The 18,971-nt window shown below is 41.4% G+C and overlaps 1 protein-coding gene across 1 annotated transcript; it reads left to right on the forward strand.

Moving 5' to 3' along the window:
* The first annotated feature begins 17,252 nt into the window (after nucleotides 1–17,252).
* On the forward strand, nucleotides 17,253–18,730 carry LOC121973802 (protein BIG GRAIN 1-like). Its single transcript, XM_042525153.1, has one exon. The coding sequence runs from the start codon at nucleotides 17,439–17,441 to the stop codon at nucleotides 18,426–18,428; it is 990 nt and encodes a 329-aa protein (XP_042381087.1). The 5' UTR covers nucleotides 17,253–17,438; the 3' UTR covers nucleotides 18,429–18,730.
* Nucleotides 18,731–18,971: the final 241 nt, after the last annotated feature.

Here is an 18,971-nt window from a genome sequence, read left to right on the forward strand (position 1 = left end):
GTGACCTCCAGCCTTTATTGGAAGAAGGTAGGTCGTCAAAAAACTTAAGGCCTGGCTTGGCCTGAACATTGAATACCCCCGCCTCGGCTCGCCGGAAGGAATAAAAGTGATGGAATAGTCTAGCAGTCAAGGGGATTTGGTAAATGCGGCACAAGATGATGGTTCCGCAGACTGCTCGGAACACATTGGGGGCAAACTGAGAGATACCCATCCCACAATACTGACTCAACTCAGAAAGAAAAGGATGTAGCGGAAAGCGAAGACCGCCTTAGACCTGATCCTTAAAAACTGTGATAAACCCTTCGGGGGGAGAAGAAGGATGTTCGTCTATCGAAGGAAGGCGAAACTCATATGCCGGGCCTACCCCCAGGTTGGATTGCAGTGCAAACAGGTCGTGGTGGTCTAAATCAGAAATGTAATGCGAATACTAGAGGGGGTCCTTACCATCCATGGCTGTGAGGAGCAAGCAGGTAAGGGGGATGAGGACAAGAAGGGTCACAGGTCAGGCGTAAGCAGGAAGACGAGGAGCTGCACTGCTAGAAACGGCCGCGAACGAAGGGAGGAGGAGGATGGTGAAGCGTCGGGGTAAGGAAGGCGGACTGCCTTTAGGGTTTATAAAGCCCATTCATTCCTAGGAAACATCGAGAGTTGAGCCGCATATCCTTTTGGGGCAACGCGCCTCAACGCTGTCGGATGGGAAATAAGCGCCGAAGGGTGCAAGAGGGGGTCAGATACTGGCGTCAGGAGGCGTGTGCAGTAAAGGCGCCAGACAGGTGTCATCGCGAGAAGGAACACATTAAATGTCGACAAGGCAAGGTAATCATGATGGGGCGTGGCCTCAAAGAAAGAAGCATTCTTCGTGAAAGGCCCGAAGTTAGGCAGGAAGTTTCATGAAACTGCAAAAGCTAAGCAATTTAAAAGGGCCGTAGGTAAGATAGGGCAGCGGAAGCGACTGTCAGACCAGAAAAGTAGCAAGCAGGTCTGCGGGGGTGTTCCTCGTGTGGATTGGCCGAGCAAGTAGCTCTGCGTGGGTAGCCCCGATCTGAGCAGCTAACCGGGCGCGTCGCGAGGACTGCGGGGTCACCATAAGATGCAAAGGGCACAGCGGCCCAGGGGTTGAGAAGAAGCGCGACACAAATGAGTACGCCCAAAGCTAGCAATAGCGACCAGATTAACTAAAGTAATGAGGTCGGCGTGACCGGCACGGATGGAGGCGAAAGAGAGTGATGCATCTAGGCCTTTGCCGTTTGGGGATCATTACTGGTCTCGGACCAGCGCCATCGCCACCGGTCTCGGACCGGAGTATCATTACTGGTCTCGGACCAGCGCCATCGCCACCGGTCTCGGACCGGAATATCATTACTGGTCTCGGACCAGCGCCATCGCCACCGGTCTCGGACCGGAATATCATTACTGGTCTTGGACCAGCGCCATCGTCACCGGTCTCAGACCGGAGTATCCAGACTCTCGCCCCAGTGCGAGTTATAAATGAGCTCTGCTCTCACGCCCAACGACCTTTCAGGTCGGCTCCCATGCGAGAATTAAAAGTGAGCCCTGTGCTCACGTCCAACTACCTTTCAGGTCAGTAGCCCCAGACTCTCGCCCCAGTGCGAGTTATAAGTGAGCTCTGCTCTCACGCCCAACGACCTTTCAGGTCGGCTCCCATGCGAGAATTAAAAGTGAGCCATGTGCTCACGCCCAACGACCTTTCAGGTCGGTAGCCCCAGACTCTCGCCCCAGTGCGAGTTATAAGTGAGCTCTGCTCTCACGCCCAACGACCTTTCAGGTCGGCTCCCATGCGAGAATTATAAGTGAGCTCTGCTCTCACGCCCAACGACCTTTCAGGTCGGTAGTCCCAGACTCTCGCCTCAGTGCGAGTTATAAGTGAGCTCTGCTCTCACGCCCAACGACCTTTCAGGTCGGCTCCCATGCGAGAATTAAAAGTGAGCCCTGTGCTCACGCCCAACGACCTTTCAGGTCGGTAGTCCCAGACTCTCGCCCCAGTGCGAGTTATAAGTGAGCTCTGCTCTCACGCCCAACGACCTTTCAGGTCGGTAGTCCCAGACTCTCGCCCCAGTGCGAGTTATAAGTGAGCTCTGCTCTCACGCCCAACGACCTTTTAGGTCGGCCCCCCACGCGGGGATCAAAAAGCAACTCCTCTGCGAAAATCATAAGCGAGCTCGGTGCCTGTACCGGACTACTTTTCTGAGGAATGTGTCTCACTTGGAGCGGAGCATTTTCTATAATCAGGTCAGCTACGCCAGGTTTTATGTTATGCAAATTGCAAATATGCAGCAAATACGCAGGGCAAAGGATGCGGAGTGTCATCTACCCTACTCCTAGGATGTCAGTATTAACTACATAATCAGGTTCTGCATACTCATTACAATTTTAAGTCTTAAGCTCTATGTCGGTTTTGTTATCTCAAATTCACACGTGAAAAAGAATCATGAAGCAATTCTTAACTCTTACCTACGAAACAGTTTCTAAAAATACTTGCTAGATGAAAATTGAGCAGGAGAAACTTGGCCAAAAGGGGACGGATGTACAAGCATTGCAGCACAATCCAATAACAAGGCGATACAGCCAAGGCCACAAGCGGGAACGCCGTATGGCAAAGGAGCCACTGAGACAACTATTCCCCAGGCCAGCTTTGACTCGGGGAAGGAATTGGCCCTGGGGAGTGAACACTTCCGCGTGAAGACCTGTCGGGAGATTCAGGGGCGTTCACAGCTCGAGCCAGCTCCGCGCGTAAAGATCTGATGACCGCTTGCTGCTGAGTGATGGTGCGTTGCTTATCCTCGAGGCCCGAGCGAAGGAGGGAGAGCTCCCGTTCAAGCTCTCGACGCACCTGTTCCTGGAGACCAAGTTGACGCTGCAGGCTAGCCTGGCACTGCTCCTTCCTCATCTTCTCCACATCCACGCAGTACTTTGCAAGGCGATACTGGTCTTCCATGGAACGCAGGGCAGCTACCTGGCGATCTTGATCCTGAGACACCCTATTTAGCTCGCGCTCTCTCGAGACAAGTAGCGTGGTGAGTTCGTTCACCAGCGTTCGGGAGGGTGGTTGGTCAACTTCCTGAGAAGAGGGAGGGGAATGCATCATGTGGGGAAGCGGTTGGCGGAACGCGGGTAAGACAGCGTAAAGAAGAGGGGATAACATGGAGAAGCGACCTTAAGGCTCCTTATAAAGAGGAGTAGCAGCTAAGTCAAGGAAACTGCGTGGGCGCGGCACCCCAAGCGGCTGGCGACGCAATAAAGGAGGCATGGTATCCCAGGCGACACGACACAAAGGTTGATGTGAAAGCTTAGGCGACACGACACAAAAGTTGGTGCGTGACGCAGGAAGCAAAAGCGCGCAGAGATATGCTGAGGTCACAGAGATGTGCTGAGGCAGGAGCACAGAGATATGCTGAGGTCTCAGAGATAGGCTGATGTCATAGAGAGATGCGAAGGTCTAGTCAGTCAGACTGTCGTCCTCCTTCGACTAGACTTGTGAGGGAGGCTTGTGATACGGTTGGTAATGGAGGGGCCCATGAGGAAAGGGTTGGAAAAGTCAAGGCTATGTGGCGGTCAAAAGTCAGGAGGACGTGGTGGTCAATAGTCAAGGTGATGTGGCAGTCAATGGTTAGGCTGACGGGGCGGTTAAAGGCGAGCAGGTGCGATAGTCAGAAGTCAGGCAGGCTGATCGATCAAGGGGGCAAAGCAGTCGGAAGGCGAGGGAAGACGTCAGGCGGCACACAGGTCACAGGTCGGCATCGGCAGAGCTGGCCAGAAGCAGCCCGATCTACAGACCTGCAGTTGAGGGCCAGGAAGTACGAAGTGCAGGATGCAAGTCGGGATCGGCAGAGCTAAGCAGAGGCCAAGAACTGGAAGTATAGGCCAGTGGGTTGGCATCGGCAGAGCTGATCAGAAGCACCCCGATCTATAGACCTGCAGTTGAGGGCCAGGAAGTACAAAGCGCAGAATGCAAGTCGGGATCGGCAAAGCTAAGCAGAGGCCAAGAACAGGAAGTATAGGCTAGTGGGTCGGCATCGGCAGAGCTGATCAGAAGCAGCCCGATCTACAGACCTGCAGTTGAGGGCCAGGAAGTACAAAGTGCAGGATGCAGGTTGAAGATCAGCGTAGCTGTGTCTAGACAGCTTGGGCTGCAGGTCTGCGAGTTGGAGGCTTGGAAATGCGAATCACAGGTGCAGGCCGGTGCAGGGATACAATGGATCGGAGGAGCTAAGTAATACGGGCGCGGAGAATCTCAACGGTCCGTCGAGGAGAGTCATTACACATCAACAATGCGGGCGAAGGCAGAGGTTCCTAAAACGAAAAGATGCCCTCATAACCAGTAGTAGCCTGCCAGCTGTCCCCCACTACAGGACAAAATCATGTACGAAGGCGGAGGTTCCTAAACGGAAAGATGCTGGCGCGACAAATAGCAGCACGACAGGTGTCCGGAACTAGGCGACAAAGCCCAGCGTCTAACGTTTTTTCTGACAGGATGGCAGGCTCCAGAAGGGGGAGGCATAAAAGGCGAGAAATTCCTGGTATGCACGTACGCGCACACACTCTCTCGTCACTTTTTTCCACAACGGTCTTTCCTTCTGCTTCTCTCTGTTCTTTCTGGGGAAAAAGGACCTGACTTGAGCGTCGGAGGGCCGGATCCGGGGACTTTTTCCCTGGGTTTCGGTCTCTAACGTGGGAGGGGAGATCGTCTGAGTGTGCGCAGGGTCCTGCAGCAGCGTCAGCCACCCGTGGGAGCCGAATCATCTTCTACGACCTTCCGTCAACCATCGAGACACCTCGACGGACCTCCGTCCGACTCAGCCTCCGGACGGGATCAGGCACAATTGCATGCCAACAGCCGTTGAGCCACCGCCGGAGAAGAGGACGCTGCCAACTGTCGATCAGCCCCCACTGCCCTGAGACCACTATCAAGAAGAAGATTTAATCTAGGTAAATGTATTGCTTAATTGATAGTATTAATTGATTACTAATATGTTAATTGAAGGGTTGATTAGGTGAATTAATATGATTTGATAATGTTGATAATTAATGGATTTATTTTTAGTTAATTAATAATTTAATCGGGTGAGTAAATAGATTACAGATCTATTAATTAATGAGTAGATTAATTAATCAAGAGGTACCTAATGAATTATGTTAATGGATCATTTAATATTAATTGTTATATTATTTGTTAATGATTAGGTTGGTTAATTAATCAAATTAATTGATGAATTAATATTGATTAATTGATGCAACTGATAATTGAAGTAGTTCAACCAATTGAGTTAAATGGGTTAATTAAGAGTCATTTAAATGAAGTTTATTGGATTAATTAGGATTAATTGATTTTGATAATTGATTAGACATCAATTAAGAGTAAATTAAGTCATTAATTAGTAGTAAATAAAATTACTAATCGGATGGGTAGATTGATGGATTCACATATTACGAATTCTTAGATTTGTTTTGTATTTTATACTTGTAGGATTTGAGCTTGAGGATCCCCCTTGATGCGAAGATGATTAGATAATTTACAATAGAGGTGGGTAGTTCCTGCTTTGACTTCTATAGTTTTCTTGATCTAAGTGCATGATTATTTATTTTCGTTTATTGATTAGACAACAGTTACTATTTACCTTGACTCCACTCTATTTGCTTCTCGAGTTGATACTTTATTACTTGCCCTTACATTTAGTCTATTTGATATTCATACAGTCTCATTGCTATCCATGCCATTTATTGTTATTTATATTGGTGCCTTTAGGTAGTAATACTGTAGTATAGGATATCAAGTATCCTATTAGAACTTTGTTGTTATTTAGGCTCATATATATACACTAGTGAGGTTAAATTGTAAGGTAGCTTGAAGAGCATTTCCTTGGATGGATTGCAACTGCTTATTTAATTTGCATTGCATTGCTATTTATACACTCTGACTGTCCACTAAACCTAGATAGTGACAGCATGATTTCGCCCGCAGTTAGTAGCTGAGGAGCAAGATAACTACCCTACCCTATCTGCCCACTAGACCAGATAGTGGTAGCATGAGTTTGCCCACAGATAGTGACCCTGACTATCCATTAGATTAGATAGTGGTAGCATGAGTTAGTTTGTGTATAGTTAGTACTTGTTATATATTTATTATATGCTTATTATGTGCTGAGTTTATATAGGTGATTTTTTTGGATGTACTGTATGTACTCTCGATTATCGGATATACCTAATATAGAAGGTCAAAGAAGGATTTCATTGTTGGTTATGGATTGTTTAGTAGATGATTTTATGTTGGTACTCTTACTTTAATAGTAAGTATTCATTACCTAAGACTGCTTCCTTTGGTCTCCTTATATATATAGTATCATGCACTATCTTCTTATACCCACTGAGTTGTTGTACTCACTACCCTTTGATTTTCTTTTGACTTTCAAGTTAGCAGATAGAGGTTGTGTGGTGTTGCTCAGAGGTTCTGACTGCTGGTCCCATGTTAGATTTTGAAGGATGTCCTAAGATAATTGTCTTATAATTTTATTATTTATTTGATAAATATAGATTCACTATTTGAGTACATATTATATGTTTGAATAGTCTTAAACTCATTTACTGAATATCTGCAATACAATTCATAGCATGTGATTGGATCACAACTTGTGATTATCTCTATATGTGTAATTATGAATGTATTGAAATTTTTCTAGTCATCGAATTGGTGCATTCAGACATCATCAATTATGTAAGACTAACACGGGTTATACTCCTTAGTTTAGCCAAACAGCTATTTTTTACTAGCTGGAGATATTGGGATGTCGAGAGTTAAATGTGGATGTTAGTTATGATAATTAGTTCATTAGAGTGACTTGCTGTAAGACTTCATATGGTTCTCTACATATATGGATATATCTATGAAGTTCTTACTATAGCTCGAGTGCAAATTTCCTTTGGCTTGAGGTATACAAGTCATCTTGATCATGGAGATTTGTACTTTGACATCTTAAGCAAACATCTCTTGGAGGTGCATACCCAAGATGATTGGGGTATAAGTCAAAGTGCCTGAAGATTTTTGGATAGCCTACAGAGGATTCACCGCTTCTTGTGAGGAGACGTATATCCTATGACCACTCGTTAGGATTATTACTCAGGGTTTTTGACCAAAACATTACATGTTAAGAGTATAGGACTCATGTACACATGTATAAGTAATTTGAATCCGTAGAATAAGGAAGTATTACTTGGGCTAGGTGTGACGTAGTTGGCCTAGTGGGGGCAGACACATAAACCATGTCCTAAACCAAGTAGGTATAAGATGAGTGAAAGGAATGATGCACGACTCACTATAGCTATTGAAGGGTGCAGAATTAGTTCTGAAATCAACTGTGATTTTTTAATTAATTGGAGATTATGATATACTATTAGGTGTTACTCATGATCATTTCATAATTAAGTAGTTAATTATGGACGACCAAGATGAACCTATTGGGTCACACATACTATGAGTCTCTAAAAGACGTAAAATAAGTTAGAGAATATGATTCTCAGATCAAGATATAAATCTTTGGTTAGACCATACATAAGACAAATATAAAAATATTTGTCAAAACGGAAGCACGGATGAGTCACATCTCTTATGAAAGAGTTGGACCCTATTTGATTTAGCCATGAACCAACTTAATTTAGTTAAAGGTGAAGCTTATTCTCTTAGAGTTGTCTTAAAGAGCTCGGCGTGGATACGAATAGAGGTGAGGTTCGATAACATCGTAAAAAGTTAATGCCCTTTGGTTACAAGTCATTCGTAAGGTATACCTAGAATAATTATTATTTGATTTCATTTTATTTTATTATCTTGTCTGCACGATTATGTCTTGCATACATATGGTGTGTGTGATGTAATAAATTAATTTATTTATCATTAAGTCTTTCACTGTACATATTTATGAAATGTATTTTTAGCACACACTGCATCAGGTATATCCCAACATCCGACTCGAGTTTGGATTTTTATTTGAGTTGTTTTATTTTTTTCTATTCCATTGCCACTATTTATTATTTTTTTTCCTTTATAGAATCTATAAGGTTTTATTATAATAGTATAATTGTTATCTTGTGTAGATTAGTATGTTCACATGTTCATGTCTATATACACACATTAGTATTTAAAAAGTTAGCACGTTTTTATTTTTCATCGATGTATAATTTGCTTGATTTGACTTCGGTATTGTATTTCTCATATTGTCACTAGGAGGTACCATCCGGTTTGGCGGACAAGTATGTTGGAGCAATCTAGGTACCCTAATTTTTGATGTTTAGGCAAAGGTTTAAGTTAGATTTATTGTTGTACTTGGTATGCATTGTGAGTTTGCAGGATACAGGTACAACAAGGAGAGTCCAAGTGTGATCTTGACAAATGAGGAAAGTCCAAGGGTGAGTCTTGGCGGTATAAGTCCAAGCATGTAGTCTTGGAAACGTAAGTCCAAGTGTAACTTGGTAATGGATGAAGTCCCGGAGGCGCGGCCTCTTGGAAAAGGAAGACCCAAAAACAAGGACATGGCCGAAGGAAGCTCCAGAAGGTAAGGCGTGAAGGACGGGGAGACATCCGAGGGACGCGAGGTTGGTGGAGGAGGCTAGAAGGCTAGGTCTAGGTTGTGCGGGCAAGGACGAGTGCATGAGAAACTGTACTCAGGGTAAAATTCCAGTGTGTACTGTAGCAGTAATGTAGCATTACTGTAGTAGTACTGTAGTGTTACTGTAGCAGTCGACTGATATTTTCATTAGTTGATTAGTAGCCGACCGTTGGCTTGTAACGGTCGAATTTCACTTATGCCCAGTCGACTGATGGTTATACCAGTCGACTGGTGGCGGAAAAATAGTTTGGTATTTTCCACCCGAGCTCTATTTAATAGAGCTCGGGGTGCTTGGGAATGATTGACGAAATAGAGATGGTTAACCCCTATTAGTAGTCTTCTAAGCTCCTGTGTGTGATCCATGTGTATGTGATCAAGATTGTGATGAGGTTTCTCCACCTACACCCACAGGAGATTGAGCTAGCCGGAGATTTTCTGGAGAGTCATTCACTGACGGATCGTGATCGTTCACCTTACGAACAGCTGTGGAGTAGGAGCACTAATCTCTGAACCATGTAAATGCCTTGTGTTACGGTTTGTTATCTTTCCTTATTGTTTATAGGGTTTAACTTTCTTCTTGTTAGTTTTGTATTTTGTTTTCCGCTACGTACTAATAAGTGTAGGAAGTGATGACTTGGGTGAGACGCTATTCACCCCCCTCTCTAACGGCGTCAAGGTTCCAACAAAGTATACCCTCGGGGTGTGACATATTTTCCTTGGCTTTACATTTGTATATTTGCTAAACCTTCCTTGCCCTTGAATGAGTCTTGGCTTCCCAAACCTAGGTTTTGCTTCTTTGACCCTTTGACATTATTTGTCATTTTCTCTAAAGTTTTCTCCAATTTTTCAAGTCTTGATCTTAAGACTTAATTTTCGATCCTTAATTCCTCAAACTTTATTTTTTTTTCATAATTTCCTTGGATATTTTTCTTCATAGGCATATATCTATTTTTGCTTAAATTATTTTCTACTTTCCTATCCTTAGGTAAAGTTGTCTAGCATGATATGATCTATAATTTTGTTTAGGATTATCATGTTTTTTATTTTTATGATAAATAACACCAAAATTATAAAAATTATTTATGGCATGTTTCATGATACGAAGGAATACCATTAACTAATGGTGCATTAGATTTGCTCCTAAAAGCTTCCCTTTAACTTGAGATTCCTTCTTTGTTCTTACTATGAAGTCTCTTCTTTGAACATTGATTTTAATAATGTCTCTTGTGATTACATAAGAAGCACACAATGTGCTTTTTAACCTTTTTTTATCAAGGATCTACCTTCACTTGGTCTCTCATTCACCTTAGGTGTCATTTTAGTCTTCTTCTTGACTAATTATGAACACTTGTTCTTCTAGTGGCCATTTTTCCTACATTCAAAGCATATGATATAATTTTTATTTTTAACAATCGAAATTGTTATACCTTCTTTACTTGTAAGGGTGGCACAATCTTCTTTATTTGATCTGAAGGTAGACACTTTTTCTAGTTCAGGTGTCAATGAAATATGTTCCCCCTCAATCCTTGAGGTGAATGCCTCTTCAATTTTATCCTCAGATATTGAGCATCTCTCAACCTTCAAAACCTCTTATTCTTGATTCAATGAGTTTCCCTTTTTAGATTTGGCTTCATTTTGCATTAAGGTAGGATGTTCATGAAGCTTTGTCAACTTGTTCCATAGCTCATTAGCATCTTGATATTCTCCCATCTTGCACAAGAGATTGTTAGGTAACAAATTAACCAAAAACTTATCATTTGTCTCAGATCTCTTGACTTGGTTTTCGATCCATTTGTTCTTTCGAAGAGGTTCTCCCTTTTTTTGTCTTCGGGAGCTTCAAATCCTTCCATGAGAGAAAACCATTGCTCTATGCCCACCATTAAGAAACTTTCTAATCTTGTTTTCCATATATTGAAGCTTCCCATTCTGAATAATGGAGGTACTCGAATGACAAATTCTAATCAATCTCGAAAATCCATTTTGAAGTTGAACTCTCTCAATTGATGAGTCTTTTAACTTGTTGATTTTTAGGGCTTCACCTTCGACTTCTTTTTTTTTCTCTAGTTTTTTGCTCCTTTAGACGATTAGTCCAATGAAGAATGACATTGCTCTGATACCACTTATTAGGATACTTGAGAGCTAAAGGGGGTGAAATCTTACTTCGCTTCTTTGAACTTGATTTGTAGCAGAAACTTTAAGCGAACAATCTTCACAATGTTAATGCTAGGATTTTACTTGATATCTACCTCCTCGAGGTGACTAATCCAAGGGTCCACTCTTCACTCATAGCTCCACTATGAAAATCTCCTTCTTGAAGGCAGAGAAGCCTTGTACAAACTTAAGTATGAGAATACAATAAGAAATACAACAAGACACATAAACAAGATTACAAATAAAATTGAAAATGACTCTGTAACAATGAACCCTTTGCGTACTCTTTTCTTACTTTGGTTAGCCTCTTGATATTTGGAAAGTGCAGCCACAATTGTCGCCAAAATATCAAGAATCGACATCGAAGAAACTCCACCAAAACCCCTTTTCTAAGGTTCCTTCGATGCCTCTTAATCGGTTGGCTTACCCCAATCGATTGTCATGTCAGCTCAACCATTCAAAACTTACAAAACGACTCTTTTTCAACCATCCAATTGATTTGTTTGTCACTCTAAATGATTCGGTAGCTTCTAATCGAATGCCCAAATCGATTCTTAAACTTTCTATTCTTCATGAAGAGCCTCTAATCGATTACCCCAATCGATTTACGCTTGTTGAATCAAATTTCCAATCAATTCCAACACATCCTATGCTCTTCATGAAAACCTCTCAATCAATTGCCCCAATCGATTCAGAACCTTTATGTTCTGGAGAAAATAATGCTCATCAGTTGCGATTAGACCACGTTGAATTGATTACTCCAATCGATTCCAACACTTACCGTGCTTCGTGAAACCATCTCCCAATCAATTGGAGATCCTCACTAATCAATTAACACTCAATCGACTCTGTTCAATTGATTAAGCCGGTTGGTTTGAGCAGCAAAAGCTAAACTTTCAAGTTTAGGGTTTGTCAATCAATTGGTGAATCCCATCAATCTATTGTTAACCCTAATTTCAGCCTTTTCAAGATAGAAATCATGTCTTGCCCGATATCCAGTTGACCTCAATCTACCAAGACTTTTGTTGGCCAACATCTAGTCATTCATGACGTATTGAAGTTTCTCGTTGCCTAGCATCCGGTCAACCTTGACATACTAGGGCTTTTTCACTAAGTGTATGATCCTCCTTGATCTACTTGGATTTTTTCTTGTCAACTTCTTATTAGACTTTCAACTCATTTAGATTTTCTCACCAAGTATCCGGTCCTCCTTGACCTATTTATATTTTTCTCTTGTCACCTTTTCCGTTAGACTTCCTTTTCCTAACTTCAAGTTAGGACTAATCACTCGGTAGACTTCTCACTCTTGCCTAACCTCTGGTTAGAATTTCCCTTTGCCTAACCTCAGTTAGGACTTTTCGTTACCTAACCTCCAATTAGGATTTTCCCTTGCCTAACCTTAGTTAGGACTTTTTATTGTCTAACATCCAGTTAGGGTTATCCTTGTCAAGTATCCGATCCTCTCCTGACTTCTCTTTCAAATATTGTCAAATATCGAAACTCAAGCTCGAATATGAGCTTAGTCAACTTAGTCAATCTTAACCTGAGGATAATTGCACCAACAAAGGAATCTCTTGGTCTATAATTTTAGGTTGAACATTAAAAATATTATTATTATCTTTTTCATCTAAGTCATTCACAATTTCTTATTTAACACCCATTATATTTTTAATCTTTTTTTCCCTAACCATTTTGTTATTGATATTAAAGCATTTATTAATATCTCATGTCTGACTTTGAATAAGTGTATCTTCTCTTTGTTTTCTTTTTTTAAGACCCAGATAAATATTTTGGAGTAATGATTATATATTATACCTAAAATATTTTAAAAAATAATGTGTAAGAGATAAGAAATAAGAATACATTATAAGAAATAAATACATAATAAGAGGGGAAAAGAGAAAAAGTTTAATGAATAAAAAGCAAAAGAAAAGAGAGCTGAAGAAAGACAAGAAATAAAAAAAAACACATGTTCAAGAAATAAATACATAATAAGAGGGGAAAAGAGAAAAAGCTTAAGGAATAAAAAGTAAAAGAAAAGAGAACTAAAAAAGACAAGAAATTAAAAAAAAAAACATGTTTAGCTTAGAAAAGAAGGGAACTTTACTTAGGATTTTTATTGTCGTATGTAATTTGAGAAGAACTCTGTGTCATCGACTATGCCGAATTGATCCACTTCACTTCCCCTATAGGTATCCCCTCGATCGTATCGAAGATTTAATCTTTCCTCTTCAATCTATTTCTTCCTTGGAAAAAACCTTGATTTTTAACCTAGTTGAAGATTAAAATCGGAAAGTGTCTTCCAAATTGAGCTTGATCTCATTCTTAATGCTCTATTGTAGACAAAGAGGGGAGAACGGTGTTCCTGGAGGAGCACAATTTGTTGAGGTCAATGCAAAACAGAAGTTATTATGATCTTTAACACCCTGTTTGGAAATAACTTAAGTCATGGAATTGAATTGAATTCCATTATAAATTGAATTCCATAAGGAATTGAATTCAATTCTCATGTTTGGAATGAATTGCAACTTAAGTTATGGGATTCTTATGTTTTACCATTTTATCCTTCTCTCTTTTTTCTTTTTTTTTTTTACAAAGAAGAGAGAACGAGAGCACAATGGACATAATATAGAGAATTGAATTCCCTATCTAAATCACACATAAAGAGGTGTGATTTACTTTTACCTTGTTTGATGGAATTGGAATTGAATTCCATATCAATTCTTAGCTAAAAAATTATTCTAAAACATAGAATTCAATTCCAATTCTAAAAGGAATTGAATTCCATATCATTCCAAATAGGTTGTAAAGTGACCCATGAAAAAGTAACAGAGGTAGATACTAAGCTTCATAAAGTACAATATGATTGTAGGCGCATACGAGAGAAGAGAAGAAAGCACCTATACACCGCTATTATATTGCAATCACAATTGCAATCAGTGTGAAGGGCAACAAACTAGTGCCAGTAAGTGAATGAGAATGGGGTAGGGACCATGACATATACATGCTAATTAGTTCCAGACAATATAAGGACAATAATCGTTCGTAAAAGAACGCATCCAAATCAAAAAAGGTTAATTCATAGTGTGAGGTAGATGGAACTTTGCGAAGGATCTCATCTGTAAGAAGCATATCTACTTAGAAGTAAAGAAACACTCACAAATAGTCATTCAATCCATCAAAGAGGGAACAAAAGGAAGCCTTATTTTCCAAACAAAACCAGAAGGAAGCGATACCAATGCAAAAGCTAGATAGATCAAATAGAAACTTACCCAAATAGAAACTGGATACCAATTCAAAACCGAAGAGGCAGCTATTGCCGATCGTGTAGGAGACAAGTACCCTTGAAGAGGAGGAGCTCATGGCGAAATCAAGATGATGAGGATGAGAGGATCAGCTTGGGTAAAAGCTAGCTAAATAGGAAATTCCAAACCTAACAAATTATTAATTTTTAGGTCCCTCTAGGAAGTGAGCCTAAGGCGAGCACCTCCTGGGCCTCAGCTCAGGTCCGGGCCTGACTCTAATGTGATGCTCCTTTTTATTAAGTATTGGATTTTTTTATCAAAAATAAATAAATAAAGGAACATAATCATCAAATACAAATTGAAAATGATGATCTAAAATTGAATTGTGGTCGAACAAAATCTATAAGCTAGGCGCGAAGATAAAAAATATGTTGCTCCAAACCGGAGTTGATTTAGTTTTAATTTAGTCAAATAATGGCCAAATCAAATTTAATTGGATTAAACTGATTCAATCAATTTAATATAAGTATAGGAATTTTTGAGAAAAACTATTTTCACTTTTATTTTCTTTTTATTCTCTTCCACGTACACAACTTGGCTCCCAACACCTACAATCCTCCACACGTTGATTTCTTCTTCTTTTGATTTTCTCCTTCCTTCTCACTATTTTTTTCTTCCCAATTATAACTTTGTTATTTTTTCTTCTCCTTCTCCAACAACAACAACAACAACAACAACAACTCTTTTCTTCTTCCTCAGCAATAGTTATTCTTTTTCCCTTCTTTTATTATCCAACTAACCAAGAACAACTATAATCCTCCTCCAACAAGAGCAACACTTGTTGACTTATTTTTTTTCATATGAAAAAGTCGAGACCGTCAAAAACCGAGGATAATATATAATTTTTGTTATCTTTGTAGTTGTTTTGTTGAACGTGTGTGTATATATATATAAAATTTATTATATTAAGTTTAAGCACATCTAAACTTTTATTTTGGATCTTGACATGATTTGGGAGACGCGATTTTATATATATAGGGAAGGCATGGTGCATCGATCCCAAAATTTCATATGATAACATCATATATTTCAACTATCGCACCGCTTTGAAAGGACTATCATAAGCATATATGGTCTATATATATGATCTGGTTGCATGTAAATTGAATTCAGGCTGTATCAAAATTAAATTATTGGTTTGGTTTAGTTTTATTTAAATTGAATTTGTGTCTATGTCATATGCTTGTTTATAAATTATATAAACCAAAATTTAATTCGCTTCAATTACTACCGTAGAAAACAAGACTGATGAAATGTCGTCTATGATTACTATTGAATTAAACTTTCCACTACAGCCAGCTACAACACTGACCTTACTGTTCATGCTTATTAAATGCATTTGTGATGACTGAGTGAATCTCCAGCAGCGTGCAGGAGAGAAATTTAATAACAACATGGACTTGATTTTATGCATGAAAGTGATTAATGCTAGCAATTAATATTATTTCCTCTCCTGCAAGCTAAGGAAGGCACGAACTGTAAAGGACGTTTGGATAAGCGTAATCATCTTTTCTATAACTTAATTCTTAGTTTTGGGAGATATCTAGGGACACTGAGGAATGAACCCAGAACGTTAATTCATTGCTGCGTTCTTACCGTGGTACAACTGCCGATAGGCATTTAGTTTTTGCATTCATTCTGGCAACTGCAGCTGCATATGGAAACAGAAGCACACATGCATGCATGCATGCATGGCCACTGCCTACTGATTTGGATCGCACAGGGAGAAGAGAAATGGCACTTTGAAGGATCTTAAGGTCCCATGCAGGCAGTGTGGCGCAGCGAAGTGAGAGGAGTACATAGCCATGAGCAGGGTCTTCTTAGCTTCTTCCAGATAATTTGCTTTAAACAAACATGACAAAGAACACTGAACTGTAAAGCATTTAATAAAATTTAATGGTAATCACGGGAAGCTCACTGGTTTATGCCATCTGTTTCTCGCAGTCTGCTCTAAAATAAAGTTTAGATAAATTGGCAATCAAATCAAAGAAAATCTAAGAGTAAAATTTGAAAGGAAAAAAAAAACAAGAAAGAAGAAGAAGATACGTCACTGTCAGCGACTGTTAATGTTAGCGTTGTTCATTCTGCTCGTATGGTCCCGTTCTTCCTCCTCTTTAGCTCTGCCACACTCCTAGGGATCGTCTCTCCTCGATCCCCTGCTCGTTTCTCTTCATTTAATTTTCCTTTTTCTGCTTTTCTCTTTTGCTTTTTCTTGGATCCCCAGAATATTGGTTCTTCGTTTCAAGAAGAAACAAAAGCCAGTCGTCCCTTTCCTTTTCTCCTAACGTCCCACACTTGACAGCTTAATTAACCTATGATTAATGCTAACTGGTGAATTAAGCTAGAGATTAGGATGATATATAATATGACTGGGAGAGAAGCCCAAGTGATTCGTATTTCTGAAGTTATAGTTTTATATTATAATCCCTAAAAGACTAGAGTCTTAATGATTAGTAAAAGTCATGGGAGTTAATTATCTTCAGGCCTAATAGACTCGACCTTTCGGTCTCCTCCGTGGGTACGTGGCCCTCTGAGACTTGACCTATCAACTAGTGCCCGCCGGTAGCCTGACAGACCCTAGCTAGCTAGCAAGTAACCCGCTTAGGATCGGATGGGGACCACCCTAGTTGACATCTGAGCATCATGCTATCTGTGGAAAATAAAACAAAAGGGAAAACGTTAATGATGAAGAAGATTGGCGTATCTCCGTGCGCATCCCCGCTTTCTCCGAACCCAACGCTGCTCCTGCGACCGCACCGTCTAAAGCGACCTCACCAACCTCTGCTGATTTCTTCTGCTAATTAATGCGATTTTGTACCCGAATGGAGAGTGGGACCGCTAGAGGAAGAAATTAATTGCTCCGCTTGTTTTTATATTCTAACAAATATATTCCTAATCATGAGCTAACTGTCTCAAAAATTAAGTTACTATAATTAGTAATAGAATTATCGATTAAATTAATCATTTTTTAAAAAATTAAAAAAAAATAAAAATTAAATTAAATCCGTGTAATTTTAATTATCTTTTTTTTTAAAAAAAAAAAAAGCAAGCACGGCATATAAAACTATGAAGAGTGTTAACAGGTCTATAATCGAAAGCGGGCGAAGATCCGATATTTAGCTTCATCCGGTCACGCCTGAATAAAAAAAAGACATAATTCTTTATAAATAAATAAATCAATCAATAAAACGGCCGCAAAAGCACGCGCGTGAGTGAGGCACTCTGCTCGCCAGAATAAAGCAGAGGCATCGCCACTTCTTCTTCTTCGTCGTTGTCGCCGTCGCCGTCGCGTTGTTTTCTGAGGAAAACAATTGATTTTGATCGAGTATAAAACAGTTTTGTTTCAAATTGTAGTGTTGTTGAAGTGATGGAGAGATTGGAGAAGGAGCGGGCGAGGCGCCGCCATGAGTGCCCATCCTTCTCCTCCACTTTGCTCGACGTCATATACCGCTCCATCGACGACTCCGACAAAGGAGGAGTAGTTCCGGCGGCGGCGGCGAGGGAAACGGTGTTCGTCTCGCCCCGCAGCCTGCCGCCCATCTCATTCTCCAGCTCCTCTGATAACTCCAGCTGCAGCGGTTTCTCCTCCTCCTCCGAGCCCGACTCGGCGGCGAGTCGTAGACCCCAGATCCGACCGATCCGCACTGCCCCACCACCGTGTCGCTCGTCGTCCGCTCATCCATCTACTCTCCAGACGACGAAGCAAGCCGCTTCGTTGCCGGCGAATAACCACCATGAGAGGACCGAATCGACCTCGATCCGGAGTAGACTCCGCGATCTGGGACGAAGGTCCAAGGCCCCGGAGTCTCCGGGATCCCGCCTCGCCGTCCTCCTTAACTCCCTCTTCGCCAACGCCGCCGGGAGACGGAGGAAATCGAAGCCCCCGCCTACCGCCGCCGATGGCTTTCCCTGGTCCGCGCCTGCGGCGCACTCCCGGCCGTGCCTCGTGAAGACGCCGTCCTCGCGGCGTGCGGCGGCGTCGGAAGAAGAGGGCGCGAAGAGATCGGTGAGGTTCCACCCGGCGAGCGTGGTGATGGAGGTGGACCGCCTGCCGCAGGGCCAGAAGACGATGTGCCACGGAAATCCGTCCGAGGCGGCGGCGGACGAGGGAAAGGGGAGGAAGGAGGCGAGGCAGAAGCTGGAGGACATACTGAGAAGGTTCGAGGCGGAGGAAGAAGCCGAGGAGGAAGACGAGATGAGCGACTCGAGCTCCGATCTGTTCGAACTGGACAATCTGGCGTTTAAAGCCGGCGGAGGAGGCGGTTACAGAGACGAGCTGCCGGTGTACGAGACGACGCATCGCGGTACAAACTGCGCCATTTCTCGTACCCTGGCCCACCAACATCTTTCAAAATGAAAGAAAAAAAAAATGGGGGGAAAAATTCACTGAAAATTTACTAGTTTCAGTGTGCCTCTCCTCCCTGTCTAAATTTTAGTTATGTCGGGGTGCTAAATGTAAAATATACAATCAAGCTAAGGTCCGTGCAGTCGGCTAGCAAGTCGACTTAGCCCGTGCCACCGGTCTATCGTATGTTTAATGGTAAGCGAGTTAGATCTAAATAATTTTTATAAATATATAGGAATTTAAATCTCTCTGTCTTTGGATTGACATTGTAGAGTGATTTGTGTAAGTTATAGAATATCGTTTGTGGTTTTAAAGTCTTTGTAGTAGTTGATTCAAGCACTGCATGAATATTGCGGGTCAACTTTGAAGGGCGGCTTTTAAACCTTTGTCAACAGTGCGTCCTCCAGTTGAAAGGTCATATGTCGTTTTCTGTTGTTACCTGAAGTTGAAGTGGGAATGCTAATCACAATTCATTTCTATTGATAAGGATTTATGTTAAAGCTAATATTTATGCATGGGCCATGTATAAAAGATTAAAAGACAATAGAGAAAAAG

The sequence above is a fragment of the Zingiber officinale genome, chromosome 4A (genome assembly GCF_018446385.1).
Source record: "Zingiber officinale cultivar Zhangliang chromosome 4A, Zo_v1.1, whole genome shotgun sequence".
NCBI classification, from domain to species: domain Eukaryota; kingdom Viridiplantae; phylum Streptophyta; class Magnoliopsida; order Zingiberales; family Zingiberaceae; genus Zingiber; species Zingiber officinale.

Coding starts and splice junctions, on each gene's coding strand:
- LOC121973802 (XM_042525153.1), top strand. CDS start 17,439: ATGGAGAGATTGGAGAAGGAGCGGGCGAGGCGCCGCCATGAGTGCCCA.